The sequence below is a fragment of the Euprymna scolopes genome, chromosome 27 (assembly GCF_053919585.1).
Source record: "Euprymna scolopes isolate OS-2025 chromosome 27, ASM5391958v1, whole genome shotgun sequence".
NCBI classification, from domain to species: domain Eukaryota; kingdom Metazoa; phylum Mollusca; class Cephalopoda; order Sepiida; family Sepiolidae; genus Euprymna; species Euprymna scolopes.
Window position 1 is genome coordinate 87,758,726 of NC_136508.1, and position 27,028 is coordinate 87,785,753.

At 30.9% G+C, this 27,028-nt stretch overlaps 1 protein-coding gene across 2 annotated transcripts in view; it reads left to right on the forward strand.

Annotated features, from left to right (window-relative positions):
• LOC145248968 (uncharacterized) overlaps positions 1-27,028 on the forward strand; it is a 136,676-nt gene that overhangs the window by 78,066 nt on the left and 31,582 nt on the right. For both annotated transcript variants that reach the window (XM_080110778.1, XM_080110779.1), the window contains exons 8-10: positions 9,984-10,098; positions 22,013-22,169; positions 24,411-24,510. In XM_080110778.1, coding sequence (XP_079966904.1) covers positions 9,984-10,098; positions 22,013-22,169; positions 24,411-24,510 — 372 coding nt within the window. The remainder of the gene's footprint in view (positions 1-9,983; positions 10,099-22,012; positions 22,170-24,410; positions 24,511-27,028) is intronic.

A 27,028-nucleotide genomic window follows, 5' to 3' on the forward strand; every position in this document is an offset into this window, starting at 1 on the left:
CTGCAAACTCCGGAATAAGGCAAATAAATGTGTATGTAAATGCATATAGTAAAATATAAGTAAACAAATACATAGAATAAAAATGAGTAGGCTGATGTATATATTTAATTAATAGGTATACTTATACCATACAACGGAGACAGCAGATGGGAAACCGGCCAAAGAAATAAAGAAAAACAAATAAAATTAAATATAAAAAGCTTAGAAGGTAAGATAATAAAAAAAAAAATATGGGAAAAGATATATATTTGAAGGGTTAAATTAATAGCTATGTAATTTCAAATTTACCATATTTAAATTTGGACATATGTTTGCAATAGGAGATCAGTTCGTTTGTAGAGTTTATTATATTACTACTTTGAGGGGAGGTGATAATAGTTATAGCTTCAGATGTACAGAGGTGACAAGACTTAGATCCTGGAGTATAAGACTTAACTTTTTTTTAGGATGGTCCATTTAATTGAAAAGTGGGTATTGGCAGAATTAAGCTTTTTAACCAGTGTAGTTAGAGAAGTTCCCTGGTTATTATTTGAATTTTGGTTATTGAAAGAAGTGTGGTTTGAAATTCTTTTCTTTATTAAAGTTGAAGTAGCACCAATATATGTATATGTTTTATTAATAGCTCGGTGTCGAGAATTAATATTAATTTGTTGATTTATACTGGGAAGAGAATTTAAATTTTGTTAATTTTGATGAACAGGGTAGGACAATGATTGTAGCAGGATTGGTTTGGAGGGGATAATTAGTGTTGTCATGTTAGGATAGCTGCTATGAAAAATATTATTATAGCTGGTTGTATGATTGAAAATAGAGGGGCTGGTTGATTCGTTTGTTGGATTAATAATTATATCAGAGGGAGGGTCGGAGGAAGGATAATTGGGTGGCAAAATGTTATTGTCTATTATGGGAGAATTGTGTGGGAGCTCTGTAATTGTGCATGAATATATTACATCTTTATGGATGCAATCATTATTGAGTGGGCAAAGATGTTTGTTAATACAATTGCAGTTGATTTTTGGTTGGATTGGGAAAGGGATTTTTTGGGCTGATTTAATTTTTTTTTTTTATGAGATGCTAAGATTCTTTGTGCTAAATTAGGCATATTAGAATAAGAAATTCTTGAGTTTTTATTAAAAATTGAACTATATCTGTGTGGGTATTTGAAAGTGTTTTCTACAATATTGAAGAATTCTTTAGGTATATTGGTTTTATTAAACCAAATATTTTTCTTTCTCCTAGTGCGACAGGGTGGGTTAGAAGTATTACGATTAGCATGTTGGTTCAGATTATATTTGTGGAGTGGACCATTGCTATTGATAGCAGCAGATCTTATTTGAACTGGTTTCTTGCGAGTCATATTGTGTGTGATTACAGATTTAAGACGGCATACAGGTGGAGCATAATGGTTATATTGAATCTTTTCATTGTATCCTGAATTTCTTAAGGCATTATTGAAAAAAAGTATCATTTTGATTAAAGGTTTTTTTTATCGGCTGAGAGCGTAGAAATTCTAGAGGCGGATGGTAATATAGATTTTATAATTGAATTGGGGTGGTTAGAAGATTTATGGACGTATAAAAGCGTAAGGTTGGGTTTATGATAGGGGTTGTAAGTTTCAGTATTAAGATTACGTGTAATGTCTAGAAAATCTGAAGTTTTATTTAGTTCAATAATTATAGAAAGGCCAAAATTATTAAAAAGTTATGTAATTTTTTAATTGTATTGTACTCTCTCGGCCTGGCTGTTGTAAAGAGAATCGTCTCTATAAAGGCCCCCTTGAATATGTTTAAAGTGGTATTTAAGTTCTTTCAGTAAGAAGAATCCCACTAAATCTGTAACCTCAACTGCAATTGTATTAACAAACATCTTTGCCCACTCAATAATGATTGCATCCATAAAGATGTAATATATTCATGCACAATTACAGAGCTCCCACGCAATTCTCCCATAATAGACAATAACATTTTGCCACCCAATTATCCTTCCTCCGACCCTCCCTCTGATATAATTATTAATCCAACAAACGAATCAACCAGCCCCTCTATTTTCAATCATACAACCAGCTATAATAATATTTTTCATAGCAGCTATCCTAACATGACAACACTAATTATCCCCTCCAAACCAATCCTGCTACAATCATTGTCCTACCCTGTTCATCAAAATTAACAAAATTTAAATTCTCTTCCCAGTATAAATCAACAAATTAATATTAATTCTCGACACCGAGCTATTAATAAAACATATACATATATTGGTGCTACTTCAACTTTAATAAAGAAAAGAATTTCAAACCACACTTCTTTCAATAACCAAAATTCAAATAATAACCAGGGAACTTCTCTAACTACACTGGTTAAAAAGCTTAATTCTGCCAATACCCACTTTTCAATTAAATGGACCATCCTAAAAAAAAGTTAAGTCTTATACTCCAGGATCTAAGTCTTGTCACCTCTGTACATCTGAAGCTATAACTATTATCACCTCCCCTCAAAGTAGTAATATAATAAACTCTACAAACGAACTGATCTCCTATTGCAAACATATGTCCAAATTTAAATATGGTAAATTTGAAATTACATAGCTATTAATTTAACCCTTCAAATATATATCTTTTCCCATATTTTTTTTATTATTATCTTACCTTCTAAGCTTTTTATATTTAATTTTATTTGTTTTTCTTTATTTCTTTGGCCGGTTTCCCATCTGCTGTCTCCGTTTTATGGTATAAGTATACCTATTAATTAAATATATACATCAGCCTACTCATTTTTATTCTATGTATTTGTTTACTTATATTTTACTATATGCATTTACATACACATTTATTTGCCTTATTCCGGAGTTTGCAGATACCGCCCAATCCCTCCCCTTAAATTGTATGTATGTATGTTTTTGTTTAAGTTGTATATGTTTTTGGATATGTGTATATATTTATGTGTGTGTGTGTGTTTGTATATATATGCGTGTGTATGTATGTGCATGTATGTGTGCATTTGTGTCTCTATATATATATATGTGTGTGTGTGTGTGTGTGTATAATATATATATATATATGTGTGTGTGTATATGTATATATAGGTTTTTAAATTTTTTTAAAACTTTTTAATTTTCAATTTATTTATTTATTTTTTTGCTAATATTATAGACACTCCATTTCATAAACTTAGCCATTTATTTGTTCCTCCGACTCGTGTTTCTTAATTTAATTCTGGGACTTTCACGCGCATATTTAAGTTGACCTAATTAACGCTAACTTTCACGCTTTTTGTCTGGGTCAGTTTGACCTTGCTTTTCAAATTTAAACTTTCACCGTTTTTCCGGTTTTTTTTTTTTTTTGGTTTTTTTTTTAAACCTTAATTTACTTGATTCCTCCAGCCTTGGCAGACGTGTTTTAAATATTCTCTCCGGTGCTTTTTCTGTGCACATTTTATCTTTTCTTTTTCCATTTGTGATTTTTTTTTTCCAAGGAATTCTTCATTTTGAACAATTTGTAACTTACCTGTTGGATTGGAAATTTTTAATTCGACCGTGTTTGGATTTTACCATTCTTGGATTTTTTTACCCTTCACCGGACTATACATTCATGTGAAATCTTATCATTTTTCTTTTACCTCTTATTCCCCTTACCTCACCCTTTTTTTAACCAAGTAAGATCTGTGACTTATTTATAGTTTCATTAAATACTTCTACATGCAAAATCCGATCTCGCATTTTGCTAATTCCTGCCCTCTGAGGAGGAGAGTATTTTTTCGAAACTCTACAGATTAAGGACTATCCACTTATCTTGTGCTTCCTATTTAAAATTAAATGTTTTTAACTCTTTTTCAAGATGTCTTTTAACATGTTTTATTAATCATTTGTTCATATATATTATATATATATTATATATATATATATATATATATATATTATATGTTTGAAACGTTTCTGTTTATTTGGAGTTTTCGTCTGATTCTATGTATATTTACTTGTAAATAATGTGTGAAGTTCATCGTTGTCTGCCTTCGGAACGTGAGTTTTTATATACAAGCATTTAAAAAAAAAAGAAGAAAAACTCCAGCCGTTTGAAACGCTGTTCTATTCAATTGTGATTTTTCGTTTGATTATATGTATATTTAGTTTGTTTTGGATTTTTTTTCTAACTCCTTGAATTGTACCCATCACCTTCGTCTGGATCATTGAGGATATGACTTTTTGGAACGCTCCTTCATGTGTATTTTACATGTATGTGCATTAGGGTAGGTCGATTTTCACTTTTTTAAAAAATCAACTCTACTAGCCCAAGGAAAGTTGTGTAGTAGTATACCTAAATACTCGTACAAAAAATTAGATCTCTTACTTGCACTATTATTTGAGTAAATAATATTAAAGATCATCTGCATAAAACAAATTGAAAAATTTTTGTTTTTTATATATTTTCCCTATAAATTGGTTAGAAAAATTATTTTCAATATTTAAACCCCAAAATGTTATTTTGTTGCATTAAAATAAAATGAATAAGGTAAAACAGATAAAAGATAACTAGAATTAAAAAAATTTACCCCCTCCCCTGTTAGCTCTGGCAGCTCCAACATTCGTTTTTTTAACTTCCTTAATGAAATTGGAAGTGATAATACTTTAAAAGATTGAAAGAACAGGTAATTGTTTTTGTTATAAAAAAGAAAATGTGTATCCTCTTCAGTAACATATTGCATCAAATTGCTGTATGTAAGATCCCTTAGAAGCGAACGCAGGCCTCATTTACCGACACAACACCTTTGCAGTTATATGCTTGTCTTGCTTCAAACCCATACACTGATTCAGAAGCTTCGGTTGTTAATTTAACTGCTCTTTCAACACTTTGTGAATGTGAGGGCAAATCTGGCAACTTCAACTTAATTCCATTCATCAGTGAATTCAAAAGTTCATCTTCAGAAAATGTTTCTGTAAATGCGTTCACAAACTCCACTCTGTGAAAGGTCAATTAATTCAGACCAATGATTGGCATTAAAGTTGATTTGTGTTATTTTTAATCTTTTTTTCGCCAGCTCCTCTTTTCTGAAAAATAAAAAAATTACTTTATTGAGCTAACTTAAAAGTGTAAGCTTATCTATTTTAATGTTTATAATGAAATGCAAACATAAATTTAAAATGACTTGATAAATCGACAAGACCAATTTAATCAATATTATATGCATGAATTGTTACTTACCAAATTGACAAAAAAATTTTTATTGCTGCTTCGAGGTCATCGGATTTTACCATAGCATACAATATATTTTCAGTTAGCAAAGCAAAAGCTGTAAAATTTTTAATGTAATGTGCTGAATTTCAGGTGGCTGTTTCTTGATCATATTGAAAATATACAGTTGCTGGTTATGGAACTTAGCTGGTTTGAAATAAAAAGATAACTGCATATACTTCGACTATAAATTTAATAAGGCTGGAGTTTGCCAGACATTTCTTGAGGATAGGCACCTCGTGTCCATAAACGCATTAGTCTGATGGCCAAAGTTAACCATCTTGCCTGATGTAGAGGCGCAATTTTCCAGGCAGCAAATTTAGGGTCAACTTTTCCTCTAGAAATGCCAAGTGCATATTCGAATAAAAATCTCTGGTCAGAGGTTAGTTCATTTATTTCCTCAGCCGTAAAACAAATATCCAGAGGACAACCGACCGGTGTAAATATTACTTGGGATAAATGATTATAATTATTACTACATAATTTACCTAGAGGACCTCGAAAGTTGAAGGGCTTTTTGTGATTCCATCTATGTTTAAAAAGAGCTCTAAATGGAAGTTCATTTTGGTGTAAAGAACAACCTATGGTATGTAACTTTGCAGTTTTTTCTCAAAAAGTGCTTAAAGTCCAGCCTCACAACCTGTATTTGTGTTGTCTACTAAAATAGCTTTAATTGTAGATTCACTGTTGTATTCTTTCAGAACAGCACCAATATTAGGAATAACTGAGTGAGATATTCACTTTTGTGTTCCATCTCTGCTGTGAAGGTCAAATGGCGTTCTGATCCCTTTGCTTTTTTTTTTTTTTTTAAATATTTTCTCTCCATTTGGCCCCAAAATCTCTTTACAACAATGTATTATCATTTCTCCCATCAACCCCAATACAAACAAGGTTATTAACGATTTCACCGTGTCTTTGATGGGCATTTTCTTTCATTCTTTCCTCTTGTCTATCTATTTTGCATTTATCAACGATAATATCTTTTATATCAACATTAGATTTGAGAAGGCCCATGGCCTCTAAATCTAAAATCAACGTATTAGCAAGGCTGGCTCCAAGGTTGGAAGAAATATCACCCCTGATTAATTCCATAGTATATCGAGGGATCTTGAGAAGACTGTAAGGGTCTGTGTGATGTCTCTCTTGCTCAAAGTATGCAACATCTGTTGAATCATTATTAGGACTGGTGTGGGAAAGAACAGCATCCTCATTATCAGATGTTGACACATCATTAGATGAACAGACTCTTTTGTTGTTCTAATCTTTCTGTTTTCCTTTTACATTTTTTATGTCTGCTTTGTCTATTGGACCAAGCTGGAAAGTACCCTTGGGTTCATTTTTAGCTCTTTGATCTTTTAAATATTCCCTCTCTTCCACTGGAACCTGAAATATAAAATGTTATATTTTGTACAAACACATTAATATCAAAATATTATTTCATATGAAAATGGTAATAATTGCTTTTACAAGTGTTTAAGCATTAAATGCAAGCATGGAAATCCATTTAATTTAAATTTACATGACTTTGTTAATCAAACATAAAAAAATAAAACAGAAAATAATCTGTCCTTCTTTTCCAAAGGACAGGTACAAAGTATGTGCTTAGTCTGGCAATGTTCCTTGTTGCACTTAACATTTTTGTCATCACAGCTTAAAATGGGTAGTTTGCATGTGCAAGAAGCAATGTCAAACAGCGTATATAACTTTTCCTGGAAAAGTTTTTCTTGGAATGCAGATAAAAATTTTCTATTTATCTGTTTTGCTTTCTGGGAACATAAGATCTTCACTTTATTCACTATAGACTTTTCATTTATTAGAGGTAAATGAGGGTTAACTGCCTTCCAAATGCCAATTATATCCTTTGCTATTATTTTAGAAATATCTACCTCTGTTAAGTCTGGATATGTATTTAAAAGAAAATAGCTGTATTGGATAACTTGCCGGAAAATGGGTGGTTCCGTTTTATCTAATGGGGCAGGTGGACCTGAAAATTTTCTTGCATCTTTACTGCGAGTACAAATTATTGTGTATCTTTTTCCAACCATTTTTATTGAAATATCTTACAAGAAAATATATTGTAGTAGGTTATCAGACGTTATACACATTTACTGAATATTACTTAATTGAAAACAATGAAATAACATGAAATCCAACCATCTTATTTATTTTTAAACGATTTATGGCTTTGGTAAATCATGACAAAAATAATAAAAGAAATTATTTATTTAAAATAAAGTATTTTTAGTAATGAAAACCACATTTTCTTAATTTATACAGAATAAATCTAAAATTTTTACAATAGAGAAATAAATTTTGAATAGAATAAATATTTACAGCATCTAATTTTACTTCCCACCCCCCTCTATGGGGTTAAACTTAGACATGGTCGGTTTTTCATATGGGAAAAGCTGAAACACCATTGGAGAAAAATTTTAATTGACTTGGTCTTGAAGGATTTCTTTTTCATTGACCAACGTCAGAACTTTGAATTTTAAACAATGAAAAACAACTTTTAAATAAAAAATTACCTTTTTTTTTTTAAGTAATTAAGTCAGTAATATTAACTTATAATAAAATTACATTGTGTTACATATGGGGGGGTAATTTCGTGGTGGACTTTGGAGGTGCCTACTTTAGGCTTGCCTTCCAACGAGGTTAAACAATTTTGTAAAACAATAGTATACAAAAAAAAATTATAACAGAAATATTTAAAAATTCTTTAAAATAATTAAGTCTATTTAAAATTTTTTAAAATACATGTAATTAGAATGTTGTGCAACAGAAAACTGAAATAATCCAAATGGAAATCGCTGTGAATGTAAACAACAATTAAAAGTGTCTTTATTTACTTACGTTTTCAGTAAAATGCCTTGAAAATCAAACGGAAACTCTCAATATTTTTTTTACTTGAAAACAACTTATGTTTTTATTAAATATGCATATAAAAATATTAATTTAAAAATGAAATGTATTGAAATGTTTTTACACGTGTTTGAATGGCAATATTTAGACACTAATATAAAAAAATATAAAAGGGAGATAATTCCGTATCGCGAGAATTTCACCGTTTTTTAAATTGGAATTTGTATTTTAAACTATATATTTTATAGTATATCATTTTTTAACTATTATTCTATTTTTAGAAGACGAGCATGAATATTTCTCATAAAAATAGTTTTACATCAAAATATTGCATTTGTTTTAATGCCTAGTCTAAATTTTACCGGCATATATCGTTTGATAACACCGTTATCGTAGTAGAATCATAAATTATTTCCTCATTTAAAGTCATTTCCTCAAATATAGACACAAATTAAGGGAAAGATATCATGTGGTCATGTTTTTCTGGCAAATTGCAACTTTCCTAACCCTAGGCCTGTTACCATTCCAAAATCGACCTACCCTAATGTGCATGTGTACGTGTGTATTCATATATAAGTACATGCTTATGTGTGCCTGTGTGTGCATGCATGCATGTGTTTATTTCCATGTGTATGTGGGGTGGAGAGGGCCCCGGTAAGCTATGGTGAAGGCAACCCCTCTAGGAGAAGCAAATCTCTGATTTAAAAAAAACAAACCATAAAGCGGGAGACCAATACCTGCATTAAGCTGGTCTGCAGTTTAACTTGTTGCTGGCTATCTTGCTCTTGCTTGTTGCTGGACCTCAACATTTTGAGAGATTTAGCTGTCGTACGAATCATCATCATTATATATATATATATATATATATATATATATATATATATATATATATTAAAAAGTTTGACTCGTGTCCAGGTAACCAGCATCTAAAATTTCAAGTGTTTAGACCCAAAATTGGAGTTTGATAAAGTCTGCAAAGGTCAACTCTTTCAATTTTGACCTCTTGGCAGCTATATTTTTGCCCAAAAACTGATTTTTACATACGCATAACCACTTATCAAGGCTCAGTGGCCATTCGAGGATAAGGCTTCGAGAGTGTGCAGTAGTCAATTGTAATTGTTAGTAATGTAAATTTGGCAAATTTGTTAACTTGAGTGGAATGGCTCATCAAGAACTTGTTTACATTGGACTGGAAGACAACCATATCATAGTCAGTAGGAAAATGGAAGACCATTCCACAGGCGTGCAGTTCTAAGCTTTGTTCATGGAATCTGTTTAGGTTTATCCCAGATAAAGTGGGAGGAATTATTGATTAAAAAGCTTGCTGCATGTCTGAATACCCTTTTATGTAAAATTTCAAATGTTTAGACCCAAAATTGGCTGACTAGTTTGCTGGAGACCACAGGTCAAATTTTTTTAACTTTGACCCCCTTAACATTTATTGTTTGGGCTCCAATCAAATTAAAGTTTGATCCATGTCCAAGTAACCTACATCTAAAATTTCAAGTGTTTAAACCTAAATTTGACTGAGTTTGGTAGTTTTCAAAGGTCAAATCGTTGAATTTTGGCCCCTTGACAGCTAAATTTCTGGCTGAAAACTGATTAAAAATGTTTTCTCAAATTTCAATACCCTTATGTCTGTAGACTGAAAATTGACAGTAGTTTGGTAGGGAAATGTACACACAGACAATTTATCTTGTGCATAAATCAACATGCTGTGAGAAATATAGACAGCTTAGAGATAAATGATTTGTTCAATTAATTATAAATTATATCGGTGTTAAAATTCACTTCTTTTCCTAGAACAATTAAAACTTTTCAACAAAAACTAATTTTTGAAACTTAAAAAAAAAAAAAAAAAAAATTCTGCAAGTAATATTAATCTTTTTCTTTTTAGTTACAAAAAGCTGTTGGCCCTGAAATCACAAAGAATGACCTAGTGCTGGCTTTTCAAGGATTGTTGAAAGATTGTGAAGCCGAAGTGCGCGCTGCAGCTGCACATAAAGTTAAAGGTTAGTATTTTCTGAAGAAATGGGGATGAATCCCCAACTATACGAGTTACCCATCTATATGGACATTTGATTTTTAAACCATACCATTTCAACCCCTCAACTCCCCTGTCGATGGGCATTAGAATACACTGACTGCCCCCCAGCAGAGGGTAAAAGTCCCTCAATGAGGCCATCTGACACTTTGGATCGGAATCCTGATGATTGAAGGTTTTGGAGGACGAGTTCATAAGCTTCCTTTTCACAACACATCGCTTTGGCCCTTGCCTTGGTTAGATGGGCTTTAAAAGAGTTTCCCCCTTGATAAGTTCCAATATCGGTAGGCGGGAAACACAGGCAACGAAACTCTTATCCATGTTTATGTCAAAACAAAAAAAAAAAAAATCCCAAACACTCCTTATCGGACTCAGAAAGTGAGGAAAATTCAGATTTCCTCAAGTACTATGTATTAGAATCACTAGATAAAACTCTGATGTCGAAATTGTCCTCTTTTCTCATCGAAAAAGTGCTCAACTAAGAAAATAAACCCAAAAATAGCTAAAAAAAAAAAAAAAAGATGGTAACCTATTAATCAAGATTGAGACAATAAGCCAAAGCCTAAACTTAGAAAATATGAAAACTTTCCATAACATAAAAGTCACTCCACACAATAGATTAAATCAATTCAAAGGAGTTATCCGAAGCCGGGAACTATCACTTGCTTCACCAGAAGAAATCCAGAACGAACTGAGCAAACAAGGAGTCGTTAACTATAAAAGAATCTATATAAAGAAAAATTTAAAAAAAATATCAACCCATACTTATATTACATTTAACACTCCAAAAATTTCACCTAAAATTAAAATTGGTTACACCATAGACCCAGTTGAAATATACATCCCAGATCCTCTGAGATGTTTCAACTGTCAAAAATTCAGTCACCATAGAGGTGTCTGCAGAGGTCATCCCACGTGCGCTAAATGTGGCTCTAAAGAAACGAGTCACAATGAACAAGAATGTCGCGAGTCCAAATGTATAAATTGCCAAGGCGAGCACCCTGCCTATTCAAAAAAAAACTGAACGATGGAAAACTGAAAAAGAAATCTTAGTCACAAAACATAAACGAAAAATATCTTAGAAGTGAAGACAATAGTGGAAGGAGTCATATGAAAAAACATGTAAAAATAACAAAAAAACAAATCCCAGCAACCAGCCTGATAAATACGAACTTATTGAAAAACTGGTACATCTAGAACCAAACGAATTGCTTAACTTTTAAAAAAACCTAAAATTACAACACTTTCAAAAACTAGAAAAATTAAAACTAGAAAAGAACCCAATAAAGTATTTGTCTCCTCCCCAACCCAAACCTCCCCTCTTAAAGGCCAATGTTCCCAAGAACAAATTTTCTTAAACCCAAATAATAAACCAGCAAAACAAACAGAAATACTCCCCAAAAATTTAACAGAACCTGGTGAAATGGAGACTGAATATCCAAGTCAACAAACAGAAACCCCAAAACAAGAATCTTCCTATCGAACACCATCAAAACAAAAGAAAAACCAAAACAAAAGTTATAAGGTCCCATTCAAACTCCAGATCTAGAACCCCAATCCCTAAAAATCAAATTGAAGATGAAATGGAAACAGAATACCCAAACCAACAAACAGAAACATTAAATCAAGAAGCCCCCCCCCCTCGATCACTGTCAAAAAAAAAGAAAAATCAAAACAAACCGGACATAAGGTCCCATACTGGAATTGTTCTAGATAAAAAAAAAACTAAAAATAAAAAAAAAACCCAAACAGAAGACCAGCCAAAAACAGAAAAAAAATAGAATGGCTTCTTTGATTGAATTATGACACTGAAGTTGTCACTCAGCTTCAATTGCTTCATGACCTGGTCAGTCTATTTACGAACATTATTTCATTTCTTGCCAATGGCAAGTTTGTCTAAAAAGTTGTTTTATACTGACACAAACTGGCTTGCATTAAAACATTTGTAGGATTATTAAAATGTATTTGAATTTTTTAATTTTATTTTTAACCCATGAAGCCCTAGTGCCAACAGATATCACGGCATTGCCGCTTACTTCTCTATTTAGCAATCCCTTGTATTTATTTTTTTTTTTTTTTTCCTATCTATAGATTCTATGCAAATGAAGTAGGCAAGTAGCTATGGTTCAAATGGCTTTGCAAATCGTTAAGTTTCAATTATACTATCAGGTGTGGTATGAATATGCTTTCCTCCAATTAGTTTTGTTTTAAGCAACTTGTCTCTAAAAACTGTCTCCAAATTTACTTTTGCCACCAGGAAAGTCTGCTGATAATTTGAGTCTTCCTAGTGATCAGGAGGCTATTATAGTAGAGAATAATAATTTAAAAAAAAAAAAAAAAAAAAAGAGACCAATATCATCAAATGAACTATCAAGTCTTCATTATCAAGATTTGATTCTGAAATGAGTAAAAATGCTTTAAATATTTATCAGAAGTGATTACATGTTTTAGACGACATGGGAGAAAAGGAAGTTAATGGCATTGAACTATTGCATCATCATTTTTGTCTTTTGTTTTAATGTAAAGAATGTTATCAATTTTATTATACCTGAAGCATTTCTATTTTGCTTTCTGATATAAACACTTATTCAGTGTCCTTGTTATAGATTATGATGATTCTGTAATTAACGATGTGAACTTCCCTAACCAGTTATGTGTCAAACCATTATAGGGCAATTAGCTGAAAATCTTTTGAGATAACTTATCCTGGCATTATTTTCAATCTTATTCTTTTTTGTCATTGGATTTATGAAGTGTGGTTGGGATTGCAAAATTTTTGCTTTACTATAAAATTTGTCACACAGATGTTAAATTTTGTTAAAAATTAACTACCCAATTGGTTGTGTATTCTTTAATCCCATGGTACACCCACTTCATTTATTTCTGATGTGGCAATCTGCATTTTTTTTCTCTGTATCTGTTTTAAGTTTTTCACAAATGCTATATATATATATATATATATATATATGTATATAAAGCTAAAATGTTTGTATGTCTCGCAAAAACTTTTGCCACAAGCCAGATTTTCGCTAGATAGGTATTATTTTAAAGCTCAAACCTTCGCCCAACAAATATCGAAAAATTGGCCAAAAACATTAATTCCGTCACCCTAAAATCACCAGGTTTGTACAGTGAGGGTGTAGCAAAAAATCGTTCCTTCATTTTCCCTTTTCCACGACTACTGCGACCATGATGTCATGTTTGACCTAGAAAACGTTCATGTTAGTTTCACGTGCTGGTTTTTTAAGATCAGGAGTAAAGGTCAAATCCAGAAGCTTGTCAAAATATGAGGCCTCCCCAAGACGAGAACCATTCATTTCAATTGATGCCAGATGGGGATCAGAGCGTTGATGTAAAAATAAAAGCTTGGTTTTAGATGCATTAAAAGTAACCAGTCACCTCTTTCCCCATTGTACTTCTTGCTTAAGATCAGAGAAGAGAGAATCAGAACTTGGTCATTTACGGTCTTAGATATGCTACCATAGATAATGTCCTCAGCATAAATGTCTACGAATGATATAAGGATGTGATTTGGAAGATCATTAATGTAGATTAGGAAGAGAGTCCGGCCCAGGATGGACCCCTGAGGGACTCCAGCATTAATATTGAGAACTTCTGATTTCTGCCCATCAACCACTACTCTTATGAACCTATAAGAGAAATAATTTAATAATTGAGAAGACATTTTCAGCTTTTTTTTATTAAGGTATATTTTGAAAAACAATTTAATGTGGTTTATAGTTCTTTTATATAATAGTGGTTCCTACAAGAAACATTAGTTTTTAAATATACTTGACCGTCAATTTAACTTTTTTTTTTTTTTTTTTTTTTTATAAGGTGATTGTAAATACCCTAAATGAAAGATAAAAATAATTTAAAAGATGGAGACCCAGTTTTGTATATTTAATGTATGAATCCTTGGCCATTATTGCCTTTTAGAGCAGTTAGAGGGGCAAACTTATAAGTTCCAAATCTCATCAACTAATGATCAGAATTTAACAAATGAAGGCTTGTTGGAAAGGTAATGACCTGAATTGGCTATGACCTTTGCCCTTAAGGTTGCACATTAATGAGCTCATCCAGAGCCTATTTTTTGTACTTTTTACAGCCATAAAATGTTTAAAATTACCATTATTATAGGTTTCAATTCCAGGGAACGAGTAGTTTCCAAGATATGAAGAAATTATAGTTTCAGAAAGTGGGGGATCACTTTTCTATGTTAATTTAATGTAAAATGAGCACTTTATGGCCACTATTTGTGGGAGTTGTTATTGTGGCCTGATAAACCAACACCAAACCTTTTTAAAAATTTTTTCGGGTATAAAGCGAAAATATGCACACTTGCACATACAAGTGGCCATCATTTATAATAAATAATTACATTGCTTAATGCCCAGAAAAATACTTATTTGCGAAAAATTTAAAAGCGATATTTATTTTCAGCCCACACGAAAACCTTTAAAAAAAAAGTTTAAGGTAGGTTTTATGGTGTGCTACCAGGCCACAATTACCAAATAAACACTACCCCTAAAAAAAAAAAAAGAAAGACCCCCACCCCCCACCCAGGTTGGCTATAAAGTGGGTGTTCATTTTATGTTAAATTAATATACAAGTGATCCCAGACTTTTTAAAACTGTAATTTCTTCATATCTTGGAAACTACTTGTTTCCTGGAATTTTAAACATTATTTTAGTTAGCATTCTCAGAACCTATAGAAGTGGTAATTTAAAAGGGGTTTTTGAGGGTGGAAACATACTGCACCTTTACCAATGTTTCAATCAGTTATTTGTTTTCCTGGTTGTGTATATGAATTATAAATTATTTGATATTTCCTGAAAATCTCTGGCCTTGGAGGAGACTAAAAAATTGAAAATTACCAAACTCCTCTGCCAATTTTGGGTCTAAACACTTGAAATTTTAGATGTAGGTTATCTGGACATGAGTCAAACTTTTTAATATATATAATGTGTGTATATATATATATATATATGTAGCAAATAGTTATGAACAGAACATAGGGCCCAAGTAAAGCCGGGCTGAATTGCTAGATGGTTTCATATTTCAATTGTGCAGTTTTTCAGTATTATGTAATTGCATAAGAGAAAGGAGAATCACATATTTGAGGGAGGCAGGTGAGGTTGATTTAGCAGGTGTTAATCTACAAGGATTCCAAAGAAATCTTACAATATATTCATTTCTAACTATCCTAGTATTGGACTTAAGTTTCTTGTACATAAAATGCATTACAATTCAACTTTGCATTCTAACTTTTGGATACATGAAATGTTTATGCTGTTGCAGCATATTTAAGTGCATTTAACAGATTACCTTTGAACCATCTGGAGATTTTCAGTTCCATATTCAAATTCCTTGTACAAGAGAACGCTTATGGCAAATGTCTTTGCTTAGTCTTGTGTTTTAACAAAAAAGTAGTGTAAAAATATGTGACATAGTTATCGAAGGAAAAATATCCAAGTGTGTGAGGCACAAAAATAGCCATAACATCCTTATTTTGAGTGAGATTTAAAAAAAAAAATTTAAGATTCTTTCTTAGATCATCAAACTCATATTTTAATTAGTGCAGATTTCTTATTTATTACAGAGCCAATTCTGTATTGTTGATCATATTGTACCTAATATATAGTACTGATTTCAAAAGATTAAATAAAAAAAATGACTTTGGTGCAATCAGCTAGAATCAAAACCAAAGCATTTAGTGCTCAAGCCATGTTTCCTACTGTTTGAGCTATCAAAAGATAGATAAGATTTACAATTAAACCACTTTATGCAATGAATAAGTTTGTACATATGCTAAGGTAATTGAAATGTTGGCAAGTTGAAATGAACATTTTTGCATTTCAACTTACTGACGTGTTTGTGTTATTCATCCATTCAAACAAGTATTTTACTCCTTATAAACCACCATTGGTATTTGATTACTATTTCCTGTTAATTTTAGTTTTGTGATCAGTAGTTTAAGAGTTTCTGTTATATATTTTCATGCATACATTTACCGTTTTATTTATATACATTTTAAAGTAGTAATACACACGGACGAAAAAACGCTTTGGATAATCAGATTTCAAGGTAGTTCTACTAAAATAGCCATATTTTTTAAACCAAAGCACTTCAAGTCTTCAAATTACTACTGTTTTGTTCGGAAATGAATATACTTTCAAATGAATTAATAAATATGAATGTACATTATATATTTTAAGAGTTTTAAGCAAATAAAGTGATAAAAATGTGAACGTCATAAAATGGCGTTTTCGGTAAGGTTTTGTAATGACCCCCCCCCCTGTTTTCTAAAGGTCCATACCGTGATTGTATGAAGAATTTTGTCATGAAATTTGGGAACCAATCAGAAGAGGTGTTAATCTTAATACTGTTAAGTGTCCGAAATATTTTTGACCATTTCTTTTTTTGTCGTGTTAAAAATAAGACTTTAATATGACATGTATCGAACATTTTGAAAAAATTCTTCGGACACCCAGTAGTAAGTAAATCAATCTTTTTGCTATCTTTATCAATTAAAAGTATTATTTTATGTTGAGTAGGACCGCGGTAATTGATAATTTAAAAGGACCTATCCGAAAAAAAATTTTTTTCTATTTCTCGAATTTGGTCAAATGAAGTTAGTATTACTAGAAGCAGCAGCAGCTCCAGCCTGTAGAATCAGCCATAGCACAGCACAGTATAAACAACACGCGTTCTTTAATTTTTATTCAAGAACGAATTAAGAAAAACATGAAAATATGAATATAAATGTTCTTATGTTTTAATTAGAGCTATTTTGTTATCAGAATAACATTAGTTTAGAACTATTCGGTTTTCAGAATGTATAATAACAATCCCAACCAATTCGGCATTATGAATCTGTTGCAATTTCTCACATTTCTCGTCAAATTTAAAAACCTGGTTAAAAAAAAACAAAATAAACTTTTGTAGATATATAGCTTGCATGCACTTTTATTCTTTAAATTAGTTTTGAACAGCGAATTCAAACAATGTTTTACTGCGAACAGCCACAAATGTTTTTTTTTCAAAATCAAAATATCAAAATCTCGTTTATACATAGATTCGAAAAAGTTGTCAAAAAACAAATATATAACAAATAAATGTTATCAAAGGCAAGAGAAGTTACTTTTCTACCTAACTGGATAATTTTCTAGTGTTTTTATTTAATGTAACATGTTTATTCAGCTCGAAAAACATACAGTGTTTACCGATGTATTGGAAAATTAAAAATGGCGTCCGGCCCGACTCTCTTTGACACGGTAAGTTTGAGAAAAGGAGTTAAAAATAAAAAAAACTATACAAAATACTGTTAAAAACTCACCGAATATATGTCAGCCTATGTCACGGTAACATATATTGAGCGAGTTTCTAGCAGTATTTTGTCTTTTTTATTTTTAACTCTTTTCCCCAAACTTACCGTTTCGAGAGTCGGGCGCCATTTTAAATTTTCCAAAACGTCGATAAACACTGTTTTCAAGCTGAATAAACATGTTACATTAAATAAAAACACTAAAAAATTACCCCGTTAGGTAGAAAAGTAACTTGCTTTTGATAACATTTATTTGTTATATATTTGTTTTTTGACAACTTTTTCGAATCTGTGTATAGTAATACAAACCCTCAAAATCTATATCAATATTCTTGAAATTTTAAAAGCAGTTAGAAAACACATCAAACTACAATTAGGAAGCTTTTTATTTCGTTATTTTTTTTTTTCTACTTATTAAGTGAAAGATATTTTTACAACCTGCTCCAGCGTAGTATAAACGGCCTATGGAATTAACACCTTCAACCTCGAAAATAGAAATCAACAAATTTATGGAATTTTCTTTGACTTCACCTCTAATCCAAATTATGTGTGGCAAGTCTCCTCCTAAAACACTCTTCAACCCTAACAATAACACTAAGTTCGAGTGGCAAGCCCCCCCCAACAAAATACCTCTGTAAGCCACATACAAGCATTTAAAACAAACAAACAAAAAATAGATCCTTCCTTAAAGAAAAATACACATAAAAATAAATTGGTTAACTGTCCTAAAATGCTAGAATGGCCAGGAAATGGTGAATTATTTTACATTAAATTTTTGTGAAACTAACCGCTCCCCCCTCTAATATTGTTTTTGTTAGCTTTGTCTCTGTCAAGTTTTCAGTATGTTCACACATAATTTTCCTTAGCCCTACAATTAATTCAAAGTCCGAATGGCAACCCTCCCCATATTCTCATTGCATAGAAACCCTCTTAAAACTACACATAATCATCTTAAAAATGAAAAAAAAGCATGCATATTTTCCCATAGAAAAAAAAAGTTAACTGCCCTAAAATGCTAGAATGACCTGTAATAGGAAATTATTTTACATTCAATTTTAAAATAATTTGTTTATCTTTCATTAAAGTTTTTCATGGCATTTTATACATAATTTCCTAAAAAGGTAGAATCACATTTTGGAGGGGTGGTCAGAAGGAGTTGAGTGGGGTTAAACAGAAGGTGTTAATCTACAATAATACCAAAGAAATATTGCAATATATTCATTTTTAAATTGTCTTATGTTTAGATTTAAGTTTTTTGTACATAAAGCACATTACAATTCAACTTTGAGTTCTCCAACTTTTCTGTTTATGGATACATGGCATTTTTAAGGAATTGCTGCATATTTATGCACATTTACTGCAGATTATTTGGAAACCATAAATTTTGGGAGATTTTCAGTTGCATATTTTGATTCCTTGTACAAAAATACACTTATATGGTAAATTTCATTTCTTAGTCTTGTGCTTTAACAAAGATATGATATTTTTACTGAAAAAGTAGTGTAAAAAATGTGACGAAACGCATATGGTCTTAAAGAGGGAAAAATATCCAAACGTGTGAGGCACAAAAATAGCCATAACTTCCTTAATTTTAATCAGATTTTAAAAATTTAAAAAGATTCTTTCTTAGCTCATCAAGCTCTTTCTATGCATACCAATATTGAAATATTTCAAGCTATTTCAATTTTTTCATGTGTATAGCTATTTAAAGCCATTAAAATTAAAGATGAGCTTCTAAATAACATGACAAAAGCACTTGCCCAGAGCACATTCTGGACATTTCGTATAAAGCAATTAAATATATTTTGAAACTGTTTGCATATTGAATGTAAACTTTAAATGACCTGGCATTTAGATAGACTGCTTCAATCTCTTCTTTTCCAATAAGGCTCTCTATTATTAGTAATGCACACGAACAATAAAACGCTTTGGATAATCAGATTTTAAGGTAGTTCTACTAAAATAGCTATATTTTTTAAACCAAAGCACTTCAAGTCTTCAAAATACTACTGTTTTGTTTCGAAATGAATATACTTTCAAATGAATTAATATGAATGTACATTATATATTTTAAGAGTTTTAAGTAAATAAAGTGATAAAAATGTGAACGTTATAAAATGGCGTTTTCGGTAAGGTTTTGTAATTAAGAAAAAAATGGAAATACATGTTTAATTAGAGCTACTTTTGTTATCAGAATAACATTAGTTTAGAACTATTCGGTTTTAAGAATATATAATAACAATCCCAACCAATTCGGCAGAATCTGTTACAATTTCTCACATTTTCTGGTCAAATTTAAAAACCTGGTTAAAAAACAAAATAAACTTTTGTAGATATATAGCTTGCATGCACTTTTATTTATTGCATTAGTTTTGAACAGCGAATTTAAACAATGTTTTATTGCGGACAGCCCAAACTTTTTTTCCAAAATAAATATCAATCTCGTTTGTATTATGGCAGTCTTGCAGTTAAGTCCTGGCAAAGTTTGACAACTTTAAAAGGGTCACATCAGTATTTTACATTGTCAAATCATGAATATTATGAATTATTAGTTTTAAAATATAAATAAAAATTATTAAAGTTTTAAAATTAAAAAATATGTAATTAATATTTAATAAACTGGAGGGATTCTGGTCACGTGTGAAAAGGAAGATGAGGATGGTAGCGACTAATGAAGATTTGTTCCATTCCCATCTAATGGAAGAGTTGTGGAGACGGCGTGAGAAAGGACACGTATTTCCACGAATTATTAAAAGCATAAGACAACAATACACTTTTTAAGAAATATTTGATTTTCAAAGTTGATTTATTTTGTATATATATAAATTTATATTTTGTTACATGGTTCATTACTTCAGATTTTATTTTTTCGTTTTTCTGTTAAGACAATAATACACTTTCTAAAAATTGTTTCTTTTTTTCTGTTAAATAAATAGTTATAAATATATAAAAATATTTTTACTTTATTTAATCAAGTGTTTACTTCCAATATTAAACTATTTATATTACATTTTTTATTTATTTTTATTTTTTTTAAACTTTAATTTTTATTATTTTAAAACTAATAATTCGTAATATTCGTGATTTGACGGTGTAAAATACTGATGTGACCCTTCTAGAGATGTCGAACCTTGCCGGGACTTAACTGCAAGATTGCTAGATAAGTTACTTTTCTACCTAACTGGATATTATTTTAGTGTTTTTATTTAATGTAACATGTTTATTCAGTTCGAAAAACAGTGTTTAGCGTTGTATTGGAAAATTAAAAATGATGCCCGACTCTCTTTGACACGGTAAGTTTGAGAAAAGGAGTTAAATATAAAAAACTATACAAAATACTGTTAAAAACTCACCGAATATGTCAGCCTATATCACGGTAACATATATTGAGTGGGTTTCTAACAGTATTTTTTATTTTATCCAGTTTGAGTGGCAAGCCTCCCTCCCCAACAAAATACCACATACAAGCGTCTAAAACAAACAAAAAATAGATCTTTCCTTAAAAAAAAATGCACATGATTTATCTCCCATAAAAAATAAACTGGTTAACTGTCCTAAAATGGCCTGGAAATGGCGAGTTATTTCACATTAAATTTTTGTGAAACTACCCCCCCCCCCCCTCTAATATTGTTTTTGTTGTTTCTGTCAAGTCTTCAGTATGTTCACACATAATTTTCTTTAGTCCTACAATTAATTCAAAGTCCAAATGGCAACCCTCCCCATATTCTCATTGCATAAAACCCCTCTTAAAACTACACATAATTGTCTGGAAAAAACAAAACAAAAAGCATACAGGATTTATTTCCCATAGAAAAAAAAACTGTTAATTGCCCTAAAATGCTAGAATGACCTGTAATGGTGAATTATTTTACATTAAATTCTAAGATAATTTGTTTATCTTTCATTAAAGTTTGTCATGGCATTTCATACATAATTACCTTAAAAGGTAGAATCACATTTTGAAGGGGTGGGGTTAAACAGAAGGTGTTAATCTACAATAATACCAAAGAAATATTGCAATATATTCATTTTTAAATGGTCCTATGTTTAGATTTAAGTTTTTTTGTACATAAAGCACATTACAATTCAACTTTAATTTTTCTGTTTATGGATACATAGCATTTTTAAGGAATTGCAGCATATTTATGCACATTAACTGCAGATTATTTGGAAACCGTGAACTTTTGAATATTTTGTCACGTATTCTGATTCCTAGCACAAAAATACATTTATATGGTAAATTTCGTTGCTTAATCTTGTGTTTTAACAAAGATATGACATTTTTACTGAAAAAGTAGTGTAAAAAATGTGACAAAACGCATATGGTCTTAAAGAGGGAAAAATATCCAAACGTGTGAAGCACAGTCATAACTTCCTTACTTTTAATCAGACTTTAAAAATTTAAAAAGATTTTCTTAGCTCATCAAGCTCTATGTATACCAATATTGAAATATTTTAAGCTATTTCAATTTTTTCATGTGTATTGCTATTTATTTTATTTTATTTTATTTTTTTTTTTTTTAAATCAACTTATATTGAATTTTTCTTTGTCCAGACTTTTGCCAGTACCTTGCTCCTGATGTGCGTGAGAGTTTGATTATGACAAATATCCTTCCATGTGTTAAAGAGCTGGTCTCTGATGCAAACCAACATGTTAAATCAGCATTAGCTTCAGTCATCATGGGACTTTCACCAATATTAGGTAAAGAAAAGTGAGTATAATTTCTAATAACTTTAAATTTCGATTTATCAAGCTTTAATGTCTCGTAAATTCCTTCTGCTTTAAATTGCAAAGGTAAATACAGTATAAATTTTTCTTCAAGTCTATCTAGTAATATGTTGGTGTGAGGTCCAGAGAACATTGTGTGTGATGCATAATTTCCCATGCATGCTTTTATATCCCTTCTGAGGTCTAGTTGTGTTCTTCATGATCATAATGCTAAACTTTGTTTTATAATTGTGATCTTAATAGATGACATAAGGATTGTTAATAATTTGAAAAAAAAATCTTATTGTTGAGGCTTATATAAAAAACATAGCTTTCATTCCAACGTGATATTGTTAAACATTTTCAAACATTATTCAAGAAAGGAAATCCATTTCCTGTTTATAACTTATTTCAGAGCTTTCTGACCTTAGTTGGAACAACTTTCTACTGCAAATCCTGATCCAGATCCTTTATTTCTTTTAATGGAATTCTAATCGTTTGACCAACAAAAAATCCTTTGTCAAAATTGTAAAGATTAACTAAGATAGTCATGTGCCAGTAGTTGTCTTCTGAAGGTGATTCTTCTTTGCAGATATAGTGTGTATAATTTTCTTTACAGGGAAAGAATACATCTATAACAAGGCGAAACAAATGTTAGGAAATATGTTAGGGTGAGATGTGTCGTCAATAAAGTTATCCAAAGAATATAAGAGAATGTAATGAACATGTACTTGTCTTGTTTTAATGAACTGAAGTGTGTTTTTTTTTTTTTTTATCAAAATTTGGAGATGAAAAAGCACCTGTGAATTCAGAATTGTAGAGTTTCTAAGCAGTTGAAAATCCTTTTGTACATTCTGTATAGAAAATAGTTGGAAATTTTATTTCTGTAAGCAAAAAAATAGCTTTAATATCAAATGACTGCAAACAGTTTTTTTAATCCAAGTAATCCAGATGTTGATTTATTCTGTTGAAAGGAATATATTATTCGTAAGACGGATCTGTCTTCTGCAACAAGTTTTGAATACATGTTCTTTCACTGTGGGCCAAAAACTAAAATCATAACTTATGTTTAAACGGAAGTAGGTGGGTTTGTCTCTCCATGCACAAACATGCTTATTCCTAATTTCTGGCTTAACTAATTTTCTATTAATACATTGGCATTCAATTGACGGGCGACCATAGCAGGTGCATGCTTTGAACTTTGGTTGATACCAGTTGTCTGCCATTCAAGTATGAAATACGCAAGATGATGTTTTATAATTTTATTTTCTTTACCACCTGTGGCAATCTTATTAAAACTCTTCTGGAGATACACTGGTCCTAATTAATAAAATAATTCTTAGGTCAAATTCAATTTTATTTATCAACACTTCAAAATATGTCCGTTTCAAGCCAAATCTTTCCCATTCTTTTGAGGTCTGCAAATGACCAGTAATCGTTAGAGGTCAGACCTGGTAAATAGGGTAGGTGTGGAAGAAATTTGAAGTTTTGATGTACAATTTGAGCTTCTATTCTACATTCATCAATGCTTTATAATATTTGCCATTGATGGTTCTTTAAAGTAAATGCTGAACAAAACTTGCATGTTGTTTGAATCTTTCGACACTTTTCACCTGCCACTGTTGGTCAACTGACTTATCCCATACTCATCGTCCCATATTGATGCAAAACTCTTTTGAATCCTTGATGCATTAATTTTGGTATATTGCAAGCAAATACTGAAGCCACTGTGATATTGCTTTAAATATTCATACAAAATGGTGTCTTCTGATATCAACTTCTGCCAAATTTGGATGATCTGCATGACTGCATTTAAAGTTGGCATATCTCTTAAATTGTTTCCGACAGTATTTAAATAACACTTATCAAGCCATTTTTCTGCCTGAACAGTTTTTAACGCAATATTATTGAAAATTTGCAACTTTAATAAAAAAAAAAAAATTAAATAGCACTGGAAGTTATTGGGTGGTGTTTAGATCACTAGCTATTTTCTTGACAGTTGGTTTTTTTTCCTTTTATCCTCTTATTTTTTCATGAAATTGGTTAAACAACTCTTATAATAAGTTGTAAAATTTCAATAAAATTTGCTTTAAATCAGTTTTATCTTAAATTTATCTGAAACTAAAAACTAGTGTTTATCTGAATTTGTACATAAATTTGGTTTGTATTTTGTTACACTGACTTTTTTTGCCATTCAAATAAATTGTCAAATATTAATGTTGAAATCTAAATGTTTTCTTTCTAGCACTGTAGAGCATCTTTTACCATTGTTCCTAACACAGCTGAAAGATGAATGCCCTGAAGTTAGATTAAATATCATCTCTAACTTAGATTGTGTCAATGAAGTAAGTAATAATAACTCGAACACTTTAAATGTTTTTACATTTTCAAATGATATGCATTTCATCAACCTGTTTTATAAACTATCAGGAATGTTTTATTTATATTTGACTATTTTTTTATGCAGTGACACTTTTATTATTTATAGTGACTCGGGTTTTCTACTGAAATCAGGAGCACATTTTTGAAAATTTTATTTCTTTGTATTTGATTTTCAGCAAGTTGTCATTCTCGCCTACTCATTAGTGATTGGGAAGTAACTCTTAACTGCTTGTAATTTATTGCAATTTTATTATAATCATCACAAAAATTTTATTATAATCATCACCAAAATGTTACTGTAATCATCACCAAAATGTTACTGTAATCATCACCAAAATGTTACTATAATCATCACCAAAATGTTACTGTAATCATCACCAAAATGTTACTATAATCATCACCAAAATGTTACTGTAATCATCACCAAAATGTTACTGTAATCATCACCAAAATGTTACTGTAATCATCACCAAAATGTTACTGTAATCATCACCAAAATGTTACTGTAATCATCACCAAAATGTTACTGTAATCATCACCAAAATGTTACTGTAATCATCACCAAAATGTTACTGTAATCATCACCAAAATGTTACTGTAATCATCACCAAAATGTTACTGTAATCATCACCAAAATGTTACTGTAATCATCACCAAAATGTTACTGTAATCATCACGAAAATGTTACTGTAATCATCACGAAAATGTTACTGTAATCATCACCAAAATGTTACTGTAATCATCACGAAAATGTTACTGTAATCATCACGAAAATGTTACTGTAATCATCACGAAAATGTTACTGTAATCATCACGAAAATGTTACTATAATCATCACGAAAATGTTACTGTAATCATCACCAAAATGTTACTATAATCATCACCAAAATTGAATATAAGTGTATAGCATGAGATCTTAGAATTCCATGCAAGTTCCAGCATTTGACACTAGCTTTTCATGTTGCCCAGGAATTGTATGTTTTTTCTTGCTAATGAGTCCACACTAATCAAGATTAAAAACCATGGATAGATTTGACAAACGAATCATTATGAATATGAGGGATTTAGAATATCCACATGATCAACTCCAAACAGCTAACCTAGAAAATGGCATTTTTCCAATGTTCGTGAGATTAGAAGAAAAAAATAAAGGTGCAGCCTCGCGACACCTCCCTATTTTTGTAAGAATTGTATTTCAGTAATAAATTTCAATAGTTATTTCCTGTGCGTGCATACATACATACATTGGTATTTGTTTGAAGTCTAAACGATATTCTATTGATCTTTTAATGCTCTATTTAGCATTCCTGAGACATAACCGCTTCATTTTGTCTTTTTCTCTAATGATCTGCCCTAAGGACCATGCACATTAAATCCACACCTAAGTTTGTATACTCAGAATTAAATTTACGAATCAAATCCTGTGCAATATTAAACAAATCAAATTGGTGGGAAAACCATACCAAAAAAGTGAGCTAATCACCATGACATGTTACATTATTATGAACTATATTAACAGAACCCATGGAAATTCCAAGAATAAGAATATTCCAATATTTTTTTATAGCAGGTTCATATTTTATGAAGATTCGTTTATGCAGTTCTGTGATACTACATATTTAGATGAAGTGATGTGTTGTCTATTAAAAAATACTTAAAGATAAATAAATAAAAATGATATGTGGAGGGGGTGGTAAGAATGACAGTGATTATCGATAGATTGCAATCCACTAATCTCTTATAGCCCTCTAGATCTCTATCCTCTGGGGAGCTAGATTACCTGCACTAAATAATCAACCTTCTGTCACTTCTAATCTTTTGTCGGAAGAAAATTAAATAACTCCCAGACCAGGTACTTGATAAGGATTGAAGATTTTGGTTTTGAATCCTATCAAATCGGATGCCAGTTGGGGAAATAAGATTTTGAGCTTTGTAATTAGATCTGATCTTTATCATAACAGATTGATTATAATTGATAGTTTGGCAAAGCTTGTGGAATAAAGCTACTAGTAGATAGGACATACAAGTTGCATGTCACAGATGTTCCCCCAGGAAAATTGTGCAAGTTAGAAAATGAGATGATAGTAAGAAAGCACGTATTAACACTATTTTAGTTATGAGGATTAATTCTGGATCTGTGTTGGGATCTGGTATTTTAATAAATGGCTGACTTTTTGCTTGATCTCGTGCAATTCTCTTAAAAGGAAGTTTTTGTCCCATTCCATTAAGGGGCCAAGTATCTTCACCTAATTACGGTTTGGGTTAGGGTATGACTTCACATGTATAAATGCCAAAAAATAAAGCATGATTGGTACTACTTAAGTGAACAACCATTCATCACAGCTGGGAGGGGGTGGGGGTACTAAGGAATACTTCTAGATATTCAGTTTTCCTCATTAGTAGAAAAATCTGGTTTTTCTTTTTTGTGACCATGAAAAAAAAATTTTAGAATATGGAAACTGATACAGTTTCTCTTAAACA